Source organism: Rhinolophus hipposideros, assembly GCF_964194185.1.
Source record: "Rhinolophus hipposideros genome assembly, chromosome: 20".
NCBI classification, from domain to species: Eukaryota; Metazoa; Chordata; class Mammalia; order Chiroptera; family Rhinolophidae; genus Rhinolophus; species Rhinolophus hipposideros.
Genome location: NC_138066.1, coordinates 23,321,389 through 23,343,256, shown reverse-complemented (window position 1 = coordinate 23,343,256; position 21,868 = coordinate 23,321,389). Strand labels below are relative to the sequence as shown.

Below are 21,868 nucleotides of genomic sequence, written 5' to 3'. Positions count from 1 at the left end.
CAGAATCTCTGTTACTTGCTCAATGACTGCCTCTCTAGGTTTATCATTTACTACCTCCTGCCTTGTTTATTTTTTTCTGGTGATATACAATTATCCGTAGGCTCTATTTGTCACTGTACTTTGAAACAAACTGTTATCTCTGCCTGACATGGTCTTGTCCCTTTTGCTTGGGTTAGCCTTTAAAATTTTATGTAATCATCCTCTCTGCCCAGAAGCGTTCTTTCTTCCAGCGTGGGCTGAACGTACCATTTCTGTGTCTTCATTGTGATCAGTGTGCTGACTGCATAATATTAGAGTCAGAAAATATTTATTTTTATGTCCTTGTAGAGTTTGTTCTATTTAGTGAAAAAAAAATCTTCATTGCCTAAAATAAAGTAATGGCTCAGTAATTTTTTTTTGGATAGTGGGTATCTAAAAACTTTCAGTTGTTAGAATCATCTATAGATTACTTTCCTTGTAAATGATGATAAAATCTAAGCTAATTTGAGGGCTATCCTCCCCTACATGGGTAGATATGTATTCAGGGAGTATAAATAATATTATTTTTATCCCAAATGAAATGAGTGTATTGCTGCTGAAAACATGTTAATGCCAGAATCTAATGCCATTTAGTTTACCTGCTAATTTGAAATACTTGTTGCCTCTTTCTTGCCCCTGCCCCAAATTTGTATGCATAATATAATGTTCTGCTGTTTGAAGATAGTGAGTCAGGATTTTTCATATTTATTTTCTAGACTGGATTTGAAAACATTAGAATTATGACTAAATATCCGGGTTTGTTTTACTTAATATGCAAAGAGAAGTAATTGCCAATTTTTATTAGGAACTGGGTTGAAATAATGTAAAGATTTTGAGAGACTTCTTTTCTCTGCTGTTTCTTACCCATCTTCTATTTCTGAATTGCAGTTACAGACGTAGAGCTGAAGCGACTGAAAGATGCCTTTAAGAGGACCTGTGGACTCTCGTATTACATGGGCCAGCACTGCTTCATCAGGGAAGTGCTTGGGGATGGAGTGCCTCCAAAAGTTGCTGAGGTAATCTTGTGTTCTGGAATTTCCTTTGAGCTAGTTGTCCACCAGCCGTAATTCTTGAGGGCTCTCTTAGTCTTAACAAAGTGAATCTTCTCCCCAGTTATTTTTCTTGCTGAGTAGGGAATAGGTCTTATTGTAGGAATGACTATGGCTATGTTCTTAGAGGCCAAATGAAAGTACTGGAGAGCAATTCTGCTTCTTTTTGTACTTCTGAGATTTAATAGCCACTAATTATAATCATGGAACCATTTGTATAACTGGCTGCTTATTCTTATAAACGTCATCACTCTGACATAATTTTTATGTTGGGAGTATATTTTATACATTTTGTATAAAATAAAACTTTTCCATGTAGCAAAACCTAATTAAGTTCTGTAAAATGAAATGTTGTAAATGAAACACTAGCTTATTTGAACCTGTAAAGGCTTAAATTCTACTAAAATTTTGGGGTAGAAATAAAATGTGCTCAGTTGATATAAATATCCCCTTTCTAAAAATAATAACTTTACTATCTTATAGGTATATATACAGGTATGCATTATGTCATTCTAAATGTGATATGAGAATAACATTAATAAAACTGAAAATATATAATAGGAATTTTAAGCTTAATTCACTATTCCTAATTAGTGACAGTTTCTATTTCTACCCTGTGTTGTGTGCTTTTGAACCTTATGGTTTACATAATATGGAGATTACATTTGTTTTTGTGTGTGTGTGTGTTTTAATCTTTTTCTTGGTGGGGATATATGTTGCATTCATTCTCTTACATGTGTTGTGTAAAATTATGTACTTTCTTGTTCTGTCATTATTTTGGATTTATGAGAGGGTTAGCTTTTGTCTTAATATGCCTTACAGTTCTCTGTTTCAGTATGAATTCATCTGCCTATTTTCTTATAATCTTTTTCTCTTAAATGCTAGTGTAATATAAAAATTTGGAATTTAGATTTTTTTCATTTTAGGAAGTAACTAGTATTTAATGAGATAATGTAAGTTGCCAGTTAGAGGAAGGGATTTAAACTGAGTCCATAATAATTAATGTAAGATGCTTCCAAATTCAAGTACAGTTTTTTTCTGCTAGCTGAAAGTAGAGCGTTCCTGTGAAACCTTTCGTAAGCCAAAATGGCGTAAAGTGAAGAAGTAATTACCTTAGGACACATCTTGCTAATGGATACACAAAATAAATCAAGATAAAGCACAGATGCTCACGACACAGTTGAAAGCTATGGCAACTTGATGCTGAGTGTAGTTCCCTTGGAAGGAGCTTGGCAGTGCTACTCTCACTACTTGCTTGCTGCCTGTATAAATGTTCAGTGCAAAACAAACACTGAATGCTATTTTTGCTTTCGCCTTTTTTTATAAAATGGAAAGTCTTCTTCGGATTTCTCTGTTAGTGGAAACAGGTACTAATGTTGGTCTTTTGTAAAAGTGAAGTGGTGTAAAGTGAACTTATAAAAGCAGGGGTATCTGTATTTATGGACTTCAGCCTTTGTCTCCCCTTAACTCTTTTTTTAAAGTCAAAACTGTCAGACTCAGTGTAATTCATGATGCTGGGAAAAACTTACTTGAAAATATCTAACTCATCTCTTTGGATCATATGTGAAGAGTTACATGTGTACATCTACATCTACACACCTATAAACAGATAGCCATTCAGATCCTTGTCCATTTTTTAGTTGGGTTGTTTGTCTTTTTATTCTTGAGTTGTAAGAGTTCTTTATATATTCTAGATACAAGTCCCTTATAAGATACATGATTTGTTAATATATTCTCCCATTCTGTAGGTTGTTTTTTCAGTCTCTTGATGGTACCCTTTGAAACACAAAACTTTTAAATTTTGATGAAGTCCAATTTACCTGTTTTTCCTTTTATCACTTGTATTTTTGGTGTTGTATCTAAGAAACCATTGCATCTTACATTTAGGTCTCATCCATTTTGATTTAATTGTTGTGTATGGTGTAGGAGTCTAACTTCGTTTTTTTGCAAATAGTTGTCCTAGGACAATTTGTTGAAAAGACTATAGTTTCCCCACCACCCACAAAAGAAAAGAAGAGACTAGTCTTTCCCCATTGAATTGTTTTGTCACTCTTGTTGGAAATGAATTGACCATTGCATGAGTTTTTCTTTCTAGATTCTCAAATCTATTCCACTGATTTCTGTCCTGTGCTTCTGTCAGTATCATATTGTTTTCTTTACTCTAGCTTTGTAAGTTTTGAAGTAAGAAAGTGTCATTCCTCCAACTTTGCCTTTTCCTTTTTCAAGTTGTGTCTATTCTGGGTCCCTTGGATTTGCATATGAATTAGGATTAACTGGTCAATTTCTGCAAAAAAGGAAAATAAAATTTTGATAGGGATTGCACTGAATCTATAGATTGATTTAAGGAGCATTGCCATTTTAACAATATTTGAATCTTCTGATTTATTTAAGTTTAGTTCCTTCTGATTTATGAAACTAGAATGCCTTTCCATTTATTTAATTTTAAATTTCTTTCAATGATGTTTTATAGTTTTTAATGTACAAGTCAAATGTCCATCAGCTGAAGAAAATGTTGTGTAATGGTGTGTTATTTGTTAACAAAATGGAATGAAGCCGTCTAATATGTGCTTGATGAACTTTCAAAATGTGCCAAGTCAAAAAGAAGCCAAACACAAAGACCACATCTTTTTTTATTCCATTTATATGAAATGGCCAGAATATCCAAATCTATAGACAGAAAATATATTAGTGGCTCTTTGTTAACATTTGAGCTGATTTTTTTTTCTTCCTTGTTTGCATGGCAGCTGCATCTTCCTCCCATATTCTGCTATTGAAAAGGCAGTCAATCCATGCCTCCTGTATTTGGGGGGAATCTGTCCTTCGTGGGATGTCAGACTACTTAGCCGATCTGAGGTCTCCAATGACTTGTTGTAAATTATGGTTTATCTGGCTTTTTCTTGTTTTTAGGTTTAGAATGGCACTCTTTCAGGCTTTCTACATTTAAGGTGGAAGTAGAACTCCCTGCAGCATCATTTTTATATGAATATTTCATAAATTTCATTTCACCCAAAACTATTTCAGGAGTCTTTCTCTGTCCTTTGGACTGTTTGTTAAGAGTCATCACTGGCTAGAATAATTAAAGTAATTGTTTCACAAGAACGATCTTAATTTTAAATTGTAAAATCCACAACGATAGTTTCAAGTTTCAGTTTCATTGTGGTTAATACTTTTTTGTGGAAACTATAGCACAGTATTAAGTACAAATAGAAATTTTATAAATGCTGTTGGTGATGATGATGGATGAATTTTTTTTGCCCTATTTACTGACCTAGGCTTATGTTAACCTAGGTTTATGTTAAGTAAGGAACGGTACTATTAGCATGTGGATATTGATTAGTACATATAATGTATTATGTAAATCATAATGTATTTTAAGGAACTAAGTACTTCCATCTTTAATTAATCTCTGCTATTTTCTCATGAAAAGAAATCTTCATAGTTGTTTTTTCCCCGCTTCTTCTGCCTCACCGCCACCCCCCACTCGGATTCAAGCCGCTGTTTCTCAGTCTAGTTGTGTAGGACACAGCTCCCTGGCACATGCTGGTATTATATTCCAGGGTATTATTTTGAGTATGGCTATCGTTATTGATTTCTAGAGTTACATTTTTAACACCTAAACATAAGTAAAATAATTAAAAACATTTTTATATAGATTGGGAATTAGTATTATCCATGTATAATGCACATCCTTATTTTTCCCTCACAAATTTGGGCAAAAAAGTGCATTATACATGGCAAAATACGGCAGTCATTCCATTGTATATGGCCTTTGTGAGACATTTCTTAAAATCCTACAGAGAGCTTGGGCCTTACATCTGGGTGAAGAGGGTCACCTGTTCTTGGTGGGATTCTGAAATTAATGTTTTGAGGCACAGTAGCATTATTTTAATGTCATTATCTCAATAAGAAAATCCGTAGGAACCACTTAAGTTGCCAGTTGTGGGAGAGAAGTTTATTCCCTAGTTAATCAGTGTTTTTCTTCATAGTAGATGTAATAGCATGTATCTTCAATGAGCAAGGAAAGGTACTTTTGGAATTTTAGTGCAAAAAGATGATGACCTTAAAAAAGACAATATATTTAGTCCTTTATTAATGAAGGAAGCAATGTAAATTTCTAAGTTATTTACTAGAAGATAGTAGCTATATATTTTTAGATCAAAAGAGATATATCTAGGATTTAACTGAACTCCCATTTTTTACCTTCTCTGAAGACTTCCTATGATTATTCCACGACAGGCCATTTTGGATAAGGAATAAGAAGAACTCATGACAATTTACAATTTTTATTATTTAAGCATAGATTTCATTATACTAATTGTTTTTAGCATAGATTAGTATAATTAATATTTTGATGCAATTCTGATCTTGCTTATAATAGTAACTGTTGTATTATTTGGATAAAACATTAAATGGACAGAATTTGAGGGGATTGAGAAAACAGGACCAAAACAAGGTAAATGGAAAGTAAAAGAAAAAATGTATTCTACTTTAAATTGGACTTTTCTGAACCAAGGCCACTAACTCTTAATAATAATCCATGTTTATATTTTCTTTAGGGTGTCACACAACCCTCCCCAAAGAAATCTAATAATGAAACATTTCCACATAGTATTACTTTGTAATTGTTTCTTATTTGTTTTCACATTCATTTAAAAGTGGTTTTTATAATTTATAAAATCTGCTAGGCAAGTGAATTTATAGTAGCTACTCATTAACTATTTTTTTCCTGGAAGCTCTTAAATCTCTATCTCAGGATTGATTTCAGTTCTGGATGACTGGTTAGTACAGTAATACCATTCACTTTCCTCCATAAAGCTGCCTCTGACAATTTTAGCCCACATTATTTTTCTCCCATCCATAAACTCTTACATGCATTAAAGCCTGCCTCTGTATTACTGTGTTTCCCCGAAAATAAGACTCGGTCTTATATTAAGTTTTGCTCCAAAAGATGCATTCAGAGGATGTCATCCTGAAAAATCATGCTAGGGCTTATTTTCCGGTTAGGTCTTATTTTCGGGGAAACATACTACATAGCACAACATTTTATTAGATAATGGCTTATTCACTAATTGTTCATTTAAATTTTTTTTTTACATTTTTTGTTTTTATTGGGGAAGGGGAACAGGACTTTATTGGGGAACAGTGTGTACTTCCAGGATATTTTTCCAAGTCAAGTTGTCCTTTCAGTCTTAGTTGTGGAGGGTACATCTCAGCTCCAGGTCCAGTTGCCGTTGCTAGTTGCAAGGGGCACAGCCCAGGAGTCGAACCGGCAACCTTGTGGTTGAGAGGATGCGCTCCAACCAACTGAGCCATTCGGGAGCTCAGCTGCAGCTCAGCTCAGGGTGCCATGTTCAATGTTAGTTGCAGGGGGCAGAGCCCACCATCCCTTGTGGGACTCGAGGAGTTGAACCGGCAACCTTGTGGTTGAGAGGCTACTGGCCCATGTGGGAATTGAACTGGCAGCCTTCGGAGTTAGGAGCACAGAGCTCCAACCGCCTGAGCCACCAGTCCAGCCCTCACTAATTGTTCATTTAAATCTCATCTCTTGACTAAGTTATGATTCTTGATGGGCAGACTTTATGACTTTTTAAAAACATGCCCCAGAGTGTTATGCATACAGTATAAACATAGTATTTGATTTATTAATTTTTTGTAATTATATTATTCTGCAAAGTCCTTTTTACAAGAATGACCAGGAAACCATACTCCTGAACTCAGCACTGCTAACTTTGCAGTCTTTGAACATTTAACCTTTCTCAAATTAGAGGGAAATACACATTTTAAGGAACAGCAATCTTAGAGCCTAGAGTGTTTTCAGACCTAGTGATAAACATATAAAAACAAACAACTGATTAGTAGGATAGTTTGGATATTTGGATTATCCTACTTTTGGATAAGTAGGATAATTACCCATTATTGGTAGTAAATTTATGCTGAGATATTCATATTGCATTTAGATGCCCCTTGGGACTAGGGACATGGATTTACTATATACTCTAGGTTTAGGGGAACTCTCTGACCATAGAATAATGATTTGTGTTTGTTTTCTTGTTTTGCTATGAGCTGATCTGTATTATTGATTACATTCCTTTATGGTAGATTTACTGGCATCATGGATAACAACTTTCTTGACAATTCTGGTCATTGATTGTTAGCTCTTGGTGCTATTAATCATTGACTGTTGTAATATATTAAAATAACCAATGTGTTTATATTAGAGAAAAGCATCCTAAATTTTCATTTGTTACAGCACATCCTGATCTTGACATTATAGCTGACAGGAGAACACTAAACAGGATACTTGTTTAAAATCTTTCTCTGTAACTAGAATCTGTAAAATATTCACTAATCTTTATCTTAACTGCATCACTTTTTGTTCACAGTGTAATATTCTAAATTTTAAGTTTTTCTGTATATCTCTTTGTAATACTGGACAAAAAGTTTCCAAGGGTTCTATTAGATGAAGATAATGACCGAATATATCACTCTCTTTTTGTAAAATTACATATGGATTTTTTTCAAATGTACATTATTATCTAGATGGTTCTTAACTGTCAAGTTTTATCCTAGGGTGATTTTTAAACAGCTTCATAAACTACTGAAAAACAGGTTCTAGTAGAAGAGCTGACATGTCATTAAGGATTAATGAATTGCTTGTATAAAACATTACATCAAGTACATTACATAAATTATGAATGTTATAAGTGGTATGCCAGATGTCAAAGAAGTTATTCACTTATATTGGTACTAAAAAGTACTCTTATAGGAAATAACTTATGCATAATCACTTATTTTGAATCCTTGGTGTATTAACTGAGCTACTGACATACGGCGTATTAGATAATAAAAATAACTGGTATCCTATTCAAGTCATTCTTGATCAGACACTTCTATCCAACAGTATGTTCCTTAATTGGTATTATTAGGTTGGTGCAAAAGTAATTGTGGTTTAAAAGATTAAAAGTAATTGCAAAACCTGCAATTACTTTTGTACCAACCTAATATAAAGTAAAATAAGATTTAATTTATAACTGGCTATGTTAAAACCTGCCAAAATTTACCTGATCAAATTTAACTGAGTTTGACTATAAAGTTGTAAAATTCATATAAAAATAATTCTAAATTGTAGGGACAGCAACTAACATTTGCTAAACTTGAATGAATGTAGAGGGGAGGCATCTGAATTGTTAGCCTTTCCCCTTCTCCCCCATGCCCATAGGTGGAATAAATATGGCTGTTTTATTGAGAACCTACCTAATAAATTTCTATTTGTAGCAGAATAGAACTATTTTTATGTTTGCCTTGCAAATGGTTGTTATAGTTTAAGGCTATCTTTGACAAATATAAGTTACTATATTCAATATTTAGATTAAAATGTAGGGAGAAGAGTTGTAAAATACAGTTGAACTTTATTTCTGTATTTTTGTCAGTAAGTGATAAATATGAGAATCCTTCCTTAGTGTACTTCTAAATGTAACTGATGCTTTACTTTTTCTGAGTTGCTGATTCAAAATATGAAGAGGAAAGAATTTGTGTTCAGAGTTATTTGTACCTACAGCTTTAGGGTACATCTTTCCTGCTCTGTTCTCCTTTAAGTTATAAGAACATCTTAGTACCTTTCTGAGAATCTTGAGGTGTAGTCAAATATACTAGTATGATAAATGATGGACTCTAAAAAATTGTTAGCTATGTAGTGGCTAACATTATATACTACATACAAGGTAGTTTAAATACATTCATGTTCAGTAGATAAGCAATGTAACTATATATGTTATAGTTTCAAATATAAATATGCACAATTTTATGATAATTAAAAATTGTGATTTTGGAATTAATTTTGTAATTATGAAACATTTCGGTCAATTTTGGGATTTTCAGGGATGTATTTGTAGGAAATAAATGGCATGAAGAAACAGCAATATATATCCTTCTATGTTCATGCAAACTGGTATAAGATAGCCATTTATTTATTGAAAAATGTTTATATATTATAGGTAAAAAGGAGGCCCTTATGATAGGCCATCCTTTTTTTAAAAAGATTTTTATTAAAATATAGCTAACATACAATATTATATTAGTTTCAGGTGTACACAACAGTTATTCAACATTTACATACCTGTAAAAGTGATCCCATGATTAGTCCAGCAACCATCTGACACTGTACCACACTATCACAGTATTATTGACTATATTCCCTATAGTCCATCCTTTTTTCCAGTGTTTTCTTTGGTAAGAGTCTCATTCCCATTATCTAAACTAGATAGAGTTGTTGTATCTATGATTTTTTTGTGAATGTATAAAAGTTCTTTGAATAAACTCAGCCAATAAATAGCATACAATAAATTAATTACAAGACATACAGTACAACTTAATCACTGTATTTTCTCCCATGTTAGTTAACTTTTCTCACCAATACACATTTCCCCCCCCCCAAAGATTTTATTGGGGAAGGGGAACAGGACTTTATTGGGGAACAGTGTGTACTTCCAGGACTTTGTTTTTTCCAAATCAAGTTGTTGTCCTTTCAGTCTTAGTTATGGAGGGCGCAGCTCAGCTCCAGGTCCAGCTGCCGTTGCTAGCTGCAGGGGGCTCAGCCCACCATCCCTTGTGGGAGTCGAACCGGCAACCTTGTGGTTGAGAGCCCACTGGCCCATGTGGGAATCGCACTGGTAGCCTTCGGAGCTAGGAATATGGAGCTCTAACCGCCTGAGCCATCGGGCCGGCCCACCAATAGACATTTTAAAATGAATCCATGGGAATATGTTTTAAAGAAATCTTTATATTTTTAGTTGCTAAAGCTAGATAGTTGAAGTCTTTAACTTCTTATTTTTCCCAGAGGTGATGAAACTAATAAAATATATTTCTTCATTGACATTTCTTTGACATTCTTTCTTTTAAAATAGAAGCACATTAAAAGTATTCATGCTATTCATCATAAACATAAGATGTTTTTCAGTGAGGATTTTCTTTTTACTACTCTGTAAAATTATATTCAGTGACTCAGCAATGAAAAGTAAGATCTATTGATGTATATAATATGTATGAATCTTAAAATCATGTTGAGTGAAAGAATCCCCGTAAAAATAGAGCACATGTTCATGACTCCATTCATATAAAATTCTAGAACGTGCAAAGTAATCTATCGTGAAAGGAAGCTTACTTGGAGACTGGGTGCTGGTATTGGAGCAAGAAGAAAAAGAGGGAGATAGATTGATTACACAGGGATGCGAGGAAACTTTTGAGGCGATAGAAATATTTGTTATTTGTTTTCTTGATTGTGGTGATGGCTTCAGTGCTATGACATGACATGACAAAACTGATCCAGTGTATATTTTAATATGTACAGTTTATTATATTCTAGTTATTCCTCAGAAACTTTGTAAAATATTTAATCACATGTACTTTTTGAGTGTTTTGGGAAGAAAACTTAACGCTACTTGGAAAAGTGAGCCTGAAATATAAAAATTGACTATTGACAGAAGGTATCATTTTCTTTTCAATCTTCATTAGGATGTTTGGATTTTAGTCCTATTTTATTATTTGCTTCATTTATTTTCCTAGTCTGAGGCAAAAGAACCTCTAAGCCCTTTTTCACAATTGTTGTAGGGATTTAGGTATATAACCAGCTACACTGTAATTGGAAGAGTTAAAAGTGCAGTTAAATTGTGATGTTCTACTGTTGACTGAGACGTGCCCGGAATGGAGGGGAGGAGGATGTGGGCTGGACAGGCTGGGAAAGTTGGGGCAATGAAAGGAAGGAATTCTGTCTTTTCTCTCCTGACTTGAAGTTATGTGTTAAATTAAGCTTTTAGAAAATCGAAGCTAAAGCAGAGATTCTAGAATGAGATGATTAAGAATAAAAGATCCAGGATAATTAGCTTCCAAGAAAATTATGGAATATAAAGTAAGATAAGAACAGACAAGGTGGTAAGAACAGGGATCCAGCCTTAGGATCATGGATTAGCTGTGGAACAGCAAAGAAAAAGCTATCCAGGACATCTCCGTGGGCAGAATGCAGGGATACCAACTTCAAGGAGAGCAATTTTGACTTGAAACCTAGTAGTTGAACCTGAAGCCTTAACAAGCTTTTTCAAGTACCAGGGGTCTATGGAGAATTTCTTCCTTGGGATGAGAATAGATCAGCTATCAGAAAGCGACAAATATTTGCTTTAAAGGGAGCTAGTGAGTGGAAGGGGAGTTCCAATCCGGATCTTCACAGAAATTATTTTAAACCAATGCCAAGCTAATTGAGAGGGCATGCTAATAATTTACCTCAATGATGTCTAGTGACATTATGGTTTATGCTCTGAGGGGTTTTGTGGTTGTGCATTTGAATAGACTTTAGTAGACAAAGTATGTTCAGAGAGAGAAAAGAGGTAGAGACTGAATCTCAGGACTTGCATTCTGTGCAGTGGTAGCAGGACGTTACCTAAGACACACAGATGTAGTAGTCTGTAGTAATGTGATTTGTCCAGTCAATCCTGGATTAGTTTATTGGTCTGACAGTCTGTCAGATATAAATAGGTAATGAACAGAGGTATTTTGGATTATTTGTTTGGTCAAAGCTCATTTACTTTTGGACTTGGGGAAGGAAGAGAAGTAACAGGGGTGTTCTATTATGTAAATTTCAGAAGACTATTAGTAACTTACTTTCTGACTCTTATATTATAGACATTTTATGGTATGGGGTCATGCCTAGCTTATAATAGTCAATGGTTCTGTGGGGTATATACCTGACACAGGCCTGTGGAGACCCAGGAATAATTCTTATGTGAAAAAATATGGATTGTAGGGCAAATAAAATAAACTATACTAAGAATATGGAGGGACTAACATGTTTTAATTTTTTCTGAAAACAGTATTAATATTTTCCATTTAACAATTGATTCTGTAACAGTAAAGTAACTTGACAGGATAGGAATCCATATAAATAAAATTAATTTGTCTTTTAGAACATTCTGTGAAAATAACCAGACTTATTTTCCTAAAACTTGGTAAGTCTGTTTGGGGAGATTGGACTTAAATTATAGACAGTGCTGGAGTATAGCTTAAGGAAGATATTAGTGGTATTGTAACAGTTGTATAAGATGTCAGGGGTAGTAGCTTGGGGGAGGAGGGTTATCACTTGGCGAAGGCTGTAAATGTCTAGCTATTATGTTACTTTATTGCTGGAAACTAAAAAAACCCCAAAAAACCAACAAAAAAAATATTGTAGACTGTAACTGTGTACTGTATAAATTTTTCTTTGGTGAGTCCCGGGGGAACCTCAAAGAGATAGGTATCTTACAGAGTTTCTCTTACTGAGTCCAAGAATTCCACATGACTGCCACAGTGTTAAGTCCCAGTAGAATGAGAAAATAAACTATGGTGTCAAATACGAACCCTAAATCAAGGGCAAGTGGTATGAAATTCAGGCTTTGATATATGACTGATCTGTGGTTCAGTAGGAAATGCATCGCACCTGCCCTCCCTCCTCAAACCCACAGTGACTAAATAGTTATTTTTTTTCATATAAAAGAATTTCAAAGGTAGGCATTGCAGGAATTGAATGGCAGCTCCAGTTTGTCATTTGGAACCCAGGGCCCATTTGATCAAAGAGCCTTTCCAGAAGTCCACACATTTGACTTCCAGTTACGTCTCATTGGCTATCCCTAGTTGCAAGAGACTCTGGAGGGGCTGGCCTGGTGGCGCAGGCGGTTAGAGCTCCGTGCTCCTAACTCCGAAGGCTGCCGGTTCGATTCCCACGTGGGCCAGTGGGCTCAAAAAAAAAAAAAAAAAAAAAAAAGAGACTCTGGAAAGTGTAAGTTTAGACAGGCACATTAATATCTTGGAAAAAATTGTGGTTCTATTATTAAGGAAGAAGGGAAAAATGGATATTGTGTAGATAGCTAATGTTTCCGCCACAAGCTATACCATAAAAGCTGTATTATGATTCAGGGTGAGTAGCAACAGGAATTTATTTAAACAGATTGGACAGTATTGTGGAGGCTAGTTATTTCCGTATAGGTGACATTTTTATTTAATAAAGTTACTTTTAAAATGTATGTAATATTTTTTTTTGTTATATTATCTAAACTGAATTACAGTGCTCTTTTATTTTCAGTTACTCTGTGTTTCATGTTTGATAGTCCTGTGAACTATTATTTATGAATTGATTTGAAAGAAATAGGTAATGACACTAATTTGAAAAGATATATGCACCCCTATGTTCACTGAACTGCTGTTTATAATAACCAAGATATGGAAGCAACTTAAGTGCCCATCAATAGACAATTGGATAAAGAAGATGTGGTACATATACATAGTGGACTATTACTCGGCCATAAAAAAATGAAATCTTACTGTTAGCCACAGCAGAGGAACTAGTTGCGGGAGACTAAAGTTGGTTTATTAGAATTTATTTGGCATGTTTGAGCTGTGGGAGGTCAGGTTAGAAAGGACCATAACCTCCCCGAGCAAAAAGGGGAATGGAGTTTTATAGGAGCGGGTAAATGAGGCTATTCCCCCTTCAATGTTTCAGGGGCTTTTGTCTGGATGCCCAGGCCTGCTGATCATAAGCCCCCAGGAGACAAACACAGCCAGCAGGTACAAGGTACAAAGCAAGACACGATGGCTTTTAGGATAAGATGGTTTCTACATTCCAGGCGGTTTCTCCAGGCCTAACGCAAATACAAGCAGGCAGGTATGAGGTACAAGATGGCTTTTAAGATAAGATGGTTTCTGCTCCTGGCCTAACAAGGGCCTAACACTTACCATTTGGGAGAACGTGAATAGACCTAGAGGATTTTATGCTAAGTGAAATAAGTCAGAGAAAAACAAATACCATATGATCTCACTTATATGTGGAATCCAAATAACAAAATAAACAAAAACAAACAAAGAGAAACAGACTCATAGATAGAACAAACTGATGATTGGCAGGTGGTAGGAGTTTGGGGGGGCTGGGTGAAAAAGGTGAATTAAGTACAAATTGGCAGTTACAAAATAGTCATGGGAATGTAGGGTATAGCATAAGGAATATATATAGTCAATAATACTGTAATCACAAATGGTGCAAGGTGAGTGCTAAACTAATCGGGAGGCGGGGTCACTTTCTAAATTATATAAATGTCTAACCAGTATACTGTACATCTGAAACTAATATAAAATAATACTGAATGTCAGCTGTAATTGAAAAAAAGAAAAGAAATAGATAATGTTGCTCATGGCACACCATTTAAAACTTACAGAAGTGTTTTTAGTGAAAAGTGAGCTTTCTCCATTTTATCCCCATTACCTAGAATCCTTTCCCAGCAGCAACCAAAAACAAAAAGTTTTTAAATTACTATTTTTATCATTGTGATATATGCATATAGTTAAAGCAGAATCAGAAAGAGCTAGTGAAAAACGAGAGTTCTTATCCCCACCTACCTCAATCTTATCCGGGTTCCACAGGCAACTACATCATAGTAATAGCTTCTGGCATATACCTCCATTTTCTAAATACTATTCTTCACTGCTGTTTCTTAGTTGATTTTAGATTTTATTCTTTTCTTTCCAATTGCAGAAGATATTTGGCTTCTTTATATACTCCCCACCACTTCTTTTCTTTTCTTTTTTACTTTTTATTCCATGAAAAGTAAACGGTTTGGGAAAAGAAAAAGAAAAACGGAACCATCAAGTAGTGTGTGCAAACCCGTCTGCCCACCGGCTGCCCACGTAGAAAAAAGGTGAAGAGCCCAACATGGCTTCCCCCTTTACTTTCATCCCTTCCCCGGAAATTACCACAAAGTTCTACATGAAGTCAAGACTAAAGACCCGCCCCCCATATTGTTTCAATGTAATTATTTCAAAATTTTGGGTTAAATCAGTATAAGTTATTTACAATATTATGACTGTAAATATTCCCTGCAAAACAGTGTACTATGATTTAGGTTTTTTTTTATTAGGTTATTTTTGTTTTTTTCCCTTTATTTAACAATTGCCTTTTTTTATTCATTCGCTCAGTTTTCATACCTGTGACTAAATCATCCCATACCTTCCAACAGCTTTTTAGTAAAATTTCCTGTGATATGAAGGTTGATTTTTTTTACGTTGATCCTTTAAATGTATTTTTAGCTTAAGTATTTTATCTATATCTATCTATCTATCTATCTATCTATCTATCTATCTATCTATCTATCTATCTATCTTAGATTGGGCTTTCTTTCTGTCCTCTATATTCCATGAGTTTTTATGCTTTTTGGCCTTCTTTGTCCCAACCATGAATCAGAAAACTCGGATACAAGATTTAATTAGTGAGTTTTCTTTATTTGTTGTTGAAGTAATGTGGGACATCAAGATAAAATATTGGAGGTGAACTGAGGGTGAAACACATCATTTGCATGTTGTTAAATTACCATTGATACAAACAATGGGAATAGTACTAGATATAAAATTCTATCTGTACTAAGCAGTTAACGCTCAGAGGAAGGAGAAATCAGGCTTAAGAATTTTTTTCCCCTTGCCTCGTGAAAAAAGCTGAGGTATTCTTTTTAAAATCAAGTTCATAGCATGCCTGAAAATATGTTTTCATTTTTTTACAGATTCTGGCTAGAGTTTAGCTTTTTAAATAGCCTATAATTTAAAAAAATAATCTGTAGTTGGTACTGTTCATAGAAATTAGTAATAGGCACTATAGTTTGCTTAAGTTATTTTATTTATGGGGGGCAACTTTAATAGTATTACAGGGGCCGGCCCGCCCGGCCGGTGGCTCAGGCGGTTAGAGCTCCATGCTCCTAACTCCGAAGGCTGCCGGTTCGATTCCCACATGGACCAGTGGCTCTCAACGACAAGGTTGCCGGCTGGCCTCCCGCAAGGGATGGTGGGCTGCGCCCCCTGTAGCTAGCAATGGCAACTGGACCTGGAGCTGAGCTGCGTCCTCCACAACTAAGACTAAAAGGACAACAACTTGAAGCTGAACCACACCCTCCACAACTAAGATTAAGAGGACAACAACTTGACTTGGAAAAAAAAAAAAAGTCCTGGAAGTACACACTGTTCCCCAATAAAGTCCTGTTCCCCTTCCCCAATAATATCTTTAAAAAAAAAATCTACAGCCAACATCATATTTAAAAAAAAAAAAAAGTATTCCAGCTCTGAAGAATAATTTCTTCATTAATTTCCAAATGAAAGAAGCAGAAGTGTTTTGACATTTATATAGAAAACAGGTCTTCCATATAATACCTTATATTAAGATTTATTATAAACTTTTTTTCCATCTTCATTCTTTTGTACATTTGATTTTCAAAAAGTTTAGATGCGGAGCAAAAAAGGCTCGTAGAAAAGTGTGTTAAAATTTGTTATGTATACCAGATCTTTGCTTTAAATGAAATGGTGGTATTTTTTTCTAACAGTTTCCTAATTGAGCTATAATACATGCTATTCAAATCACTCATTTAAAGTGTATTGTTAATGCCTTTTAGTTTGTTCACAGAGTTGTGCAACCATCACCACAATTTCATCACCCTAAAAGGTAACCCTGTACCTTTTGTCTCTCTGTTCTTTCCATATCCTCCCCTGCCAGCCCTAGGCTAAGTAATGCACTAATCTACTTTCCATCTCTATGGATTTACCTATTCTGAAATTTCTTATAAATGGAATTTTATAATAAACGGTCTGTGACTGGCTTCTTTGACTTAGGTGAATCTTGAAAATATTTTGCTATGTTACAGCATGTGTCATCCATTCCTTTTCATTGGTGAATAGTATTTTATTATATGGGTATATCACATTTTTTAAATTCACCCATCAATTGATGGATATTTGGGTTATTTCCACTTTTTGGCTATTATCAATAATGATGCTATGATCATCTATGTGCATTTGTGTGGACAAATGTTTTCATTTCTCTGGGGTATACACCTTGGATGGAATTTCTGGGTCATATGGTAACTCTGTTTAACCATAGTTTGAGGAAATACCAGACTGTTTAACCATAGTTTGAGGAACTACCAGACTGTTTTCCAAAGTGGTTACACCATTTTACATTACCACCAGCAGTGTAGTGTATGAGGGTTCTATAGAGAAAAATACTTCTCTATATTTTTCTCAACCTTGTTATTTGTATTTTTATTGTAGACATCCTATTAGGTGTGGGGTGCTATCTCGTTGTGATTTTGATTTGCATTTCCCTGAATAGTGGTATCCTGAAATGAAGTTTTTAATTTCCAAAAAACAATATTTAAAAATAATCTTCAACTGTTCTGGTATCATGATTAAATATATTAGTGGATCTGAAATGCATAGTAAAGGTTTATACATTCTGTGGTATCCATGTATGGGAATTTGTGTTTGGCTTAATTGGCTCAAACCAGGGCACTGAAGAATCTGAGGGTTCTGTATTTCTGCAATAGTTTTAAAAGTTGAAAGTTATAATCAGTAATCAAATTTAATGTTGATATAAAAAATTTAATCTGTATTTTATATGGTGATTCTATAAATACAACTCCAGGTCTAGAACCTAAGGACTCTCTCCTCTTTTTTGAACCCCAACTCAATTAATTTTGATGTTTTCCAATCTTGATTCTTTTCTGAAATTATATATACTTTTTAGCATTTATTTTTGATAATACCTATTAGCTATTAATTTTGTATAAATAAATTTTTGTAAAGATACTAATATAGAGAACCACAATGAAATGCCATTGGATTTTAAGTTACATGTAACATACATTGTCCTGGTTTGTAGTGTAATACTTATTAAATTCATCCCTCTAAGAACAATATTTTAAAACTATGATTTAGATCTACAGGTGTACCTATGATTCTCACTTTAAAGAAACAGGATATTGAGTCTCGAGATGTACTAAACACGTCTTGTTAAACAGTGGACCTGTTTTGTACATAGTAGCCACATTTTAAAAATATTTTTCTCCATCTCCAAAGGACTTGATGCTTTGATACTATTTATTTCTTTTCATGAACTTTATTCAGTAGTCACAGTGCCAACTGTAGGCACTTCATCAAAAAAAGGTGACTAAAGTTGTGACAAAATTAAAATACATTGTTTTTTTCACTAGTATCACCAGGGTTAGGAAAAAAACTATCTGATTAAAATAATTAACACAGAGGTATTAATGGTTAATAGAATATGTCTTCATCAGGAATTGTCATTCCTACAAGAGGAGCTTCTTTTCCTAGATTTCCAATTAGTAGATTTAGGGAAGTGATTGTTTTGTTGTTATATCCCTTCAGTACTACAATTTCCATTTGGTTTTTCTTTATGTCTTCCATTTCTGTGCTGAGACTTTCCATCTTTCCGTTCAAAAGTATTTACCCTTATTTCTTTGGGCATTTTTATAATGGCTCCTTCAAAGTTTTTGGTTTTTTTTCTCTTTGTTATTTTTGTTTTCCTTCAATCTTTGATAAGTCCAATATCTGTCTTATGGGTTGTTGATGCCTGTTAATTATCTTTTCATAATTGAATTAAGACTTTCCCAGTTCTTTATGTGCTGAGTAATTTTGGATTATATTCTAGACATTGTAAATATTATGTTATGAGATTCTGAGTCTCTTTAAATCCTGTGGAGAGGTTATTAACATTTGTTTTATCAGATCATTAATATTGATGGGTTCAGGCTAGAAGTTCCAGTGTTGCTTTGGTGGTGGTCCCAATGTCAGTGAAGTTTTCAAAGCCTTTGCAGTGCTATTTGGATCTCTCCTACATATGCACCACTCAGTGACATCCTGGTACCAGGGCAGTGATGTATTCCAAATTTTAGTTCTCAGACTTTGTTATTTTGTTAGATCATGTTTGTGCACTTAGGAGGTGAGCCCAGGAGTTCAAAAGCAACTTTCCTGAGTCGCTGCTTCTTCTCAGTATCCTATTCCCTGGAGTACCCATTTTCAGTCCTCCTGTCAGAAAGCTGGTGCTTTAGTTACCCTGCTGTGACACACACTTCCTACCACTGTGCCTGTATCCAGAGCCTAGCTGTGGGACACAAAGAGAGGAAAAAAACAATGGCAGTTTGTCCCACTCTTTTGGGACCATAGCTACTCTGATTGGAGAGTGTGGTAGGCTGAATAATGCTGCCCCCAAATCGCCAGGCCCTAATCCCTGGAACCGGCACGTGGCATGGGTCTGTGGAATTCTGGTAATAAATGTGCATGTTCCAAAATGCCAGGTTTATTACTTATAACCCTATCTGAAAATATTTTTACTTATTTAATTAGAGAAATCGTCCTTCACTACTGGAAATAGATTTATATAATTATGTATTCTTTGTTGTTTAAATCTCAGTTTGAGATTTGCAACAGTGAGTAAATACTCTCTGAAAATTTATTATGTGGGTGATATTGTTCTAATGATGACATGGAAGATATTCATAGCCTCTTTTGTTTTATAATGAGGGTTCTAGTTGCCCTTGTGATTTCATGAAATAAAGTCCAGCTGCTGACAGTGTTTATCATACTCTCATGCAAGTTGCTGAGTAGGTTTTGATTTACCCATTTCTCATAGAGTTATACAGCATTTACTTAACAGTTGAGTAGTACAGTGTTTTGGGCAGTGTAAGCTACCAGTGCTTGTTAGTGAGGGCTTGAACTGGCGTGAATTTAGGACGGGCTTGTCCTGGGCATGCCTGGCTCTTAGTTTGGAAGGTGAGGTCAAGTGAATAATGGTATTTTTCTGTAGTTTGCTCATTCCTTGTCTAATCGAGACCATTTTTGACTTTCAAGGTAATTCTCAGAAGCACTTTGCTTACTGCAACTTCTATACTTAAGAAATAGAAATGACATACCACTAGATCAAATTTTTCTCCCTCTGAAAAGACTTCTAAAAATCTAGGAAAATAAGCCTTCAAAACTAAGACACTTATTAATGAGATGAGGAAGATGTAGAGTAATTAAACACATGTATATATCTATTTTTGATTAAAATTCTACAAAATGTTGGTGCTAAGAAATACCAATTAAGTTATTTCTCTTCTTCACTGTGTCTCCCTTACCCTGATTTAATGCCTGGCATACAGATGTACAAGAAATATGTATTATGAGAGGTATAATTTTTATTACTTATTTGGCTTTATGAATAGTTTGTTTCCTTTTTTTAAAATTGGAAAAGTATTGTTATTTTTTGTTTTCAAATAAGTTCAAGTTCTAAATGTGTGGATCTTTGTGAAGTTTTTTTCCCCTTGGTTATTGTGCCCTTAGGAGAAAAACTAGCTATTAAAGCTAGTAGAAGGGAGAAAAGTATGATTTCGAATACATTCAATATAAACTTTTCCCTAAAAAATTCTTTCTGTGGTACATTTATGCAAATACTCTGAAGATCTGTTCAATCTAAAAATTTTTAATGGAAAATTTTATTAATATACAGCTTCACATGCAGTTATTAAGGAAGAATACAGAAAGACCCTTGTTAAACTTTGTTTCTCATGAAGGTGACGTGGCAAATGCAGAATACCGCAATGAGAATGTTGACACTGATGTATCCACTGATCTTATTCTGCTTTCCCTAATTTTTTTGGTGTGTATTAAATTCTATACAATTCTTGAACTGTGGGGTTCGTCTACCCACCGCCACTGTGAAGATACTAAACACTGTGAAGATACTAAAGTCGGTGAAGTCACCAAAGCTAGTTGGATAACCTCTGGATTTTCTGCTGTAATAGGTCTTCTGTGTGGTGGAAATCACGGTAGGGAACCTGTGTGCAGTATGGTTTGCTGTTGGCCGTCAGGCTCCTTCTAGTAATATCTTTGATTTCTGGTTCTGATTGGGTTTGGTTTGAGGCATCTCTTCTGGTACCTTTTTGTTCCTGAGTATTAGAGTCCCTCAGCCAGGTGTGTTTGAGAATCATTTTGTTTGTCCAGCCAGTCCTGAAAAAGTATGAACGGCTTAATTGTACTGATATTTTGAAAACTATGTATTGAAAAGTTTTTACTTATTTTCATTGTCTTCCCCTCACCCTCCTTAGAATCAGGATTATTTATTTAATAATCTCTGGGACTCACATTAAGGTATACCACCCTATTTATTTGAAGGATAATAGGATATTTATTTAGTATCCTTGACCTCCAAAGAGATACTGCCTGAACTGTTTAATTCTCATCAGTCAGTTTCTCATCGGATCATTTGAGAGCATCATGCTATCGGGTTGTTACTTTTATCCTGTAGATAATTTCAGCTGAACCCCAAACTAGCAATAACATAGTTACATGTAATAACAGTTTGCAGATGTAACAGGAGGTACAAATAAAAACAATTTGTTTATTTGAAACCAAACTTTTCCCTTAGAGATATTACATCACTGTGAGGGACTTTGGTGGTTGTTTATTAATATTATATGCTAGTTACCTTATTAGCTGCTTTGCAAGTATGTCACTTAGTACTTTGAATAACCACATGTACATGTAGTTGGTTTATCCTACTAATGGAGATGGTAACTTTGAACACTTGGTTAAGGTGGTATTTGCCTAGTGATTCATTAATTTTTATCTGACAACTCATTTAAGTTATATAGCATTTGTTGTGATGCAAGCACTGATATTATTACCATTTTATGAATGCGGAAAAGATATTGAGACTTAAGGAGGTTAGGTTACTTGCCCAAGTATTAATGAGCAGGTTCAGGATTCACGTCCATGCATTCATATCTGTATTAGCTACTGTTGTATGTCACTTCTCCCTGACAATGACAATCACTAACATTTATGGAGTTATTTACCATGTACCTCGCACTATAATAAACATTTTATATAATTTATCTCACTTAATTCTCACCACACCATGTGAAATGTAGATACTATTCTCATCAATCTCATTTTCTAAATGAGCAAGCTGA

General features: G+C 34.6%; 1 protein-coding gene across 2 annotated transcripts in view; it reads left to right on the top strand.

Moving 5' to 3' along the window:
- The window catches only part of USP32 (ubiquitin specific peptidase 32), a 163,522-nt gene that overhangs the window by 37,072 nt on the left and 104,582 nt on the right, over positions 1–21,868 (top strand). For both annotated transcript variants that reach the window (XM_081029241.1, XM_081029240.1), the window contains exon 2: positions 907–1,034. In XM_081029241.1, the coding sequence (XP_080885367.1) occupies positions 907–1,034 (128 nt within the window). The remainder of the gene's footprint in view (positions 1–906; positions 1,035–21,868) is intronic.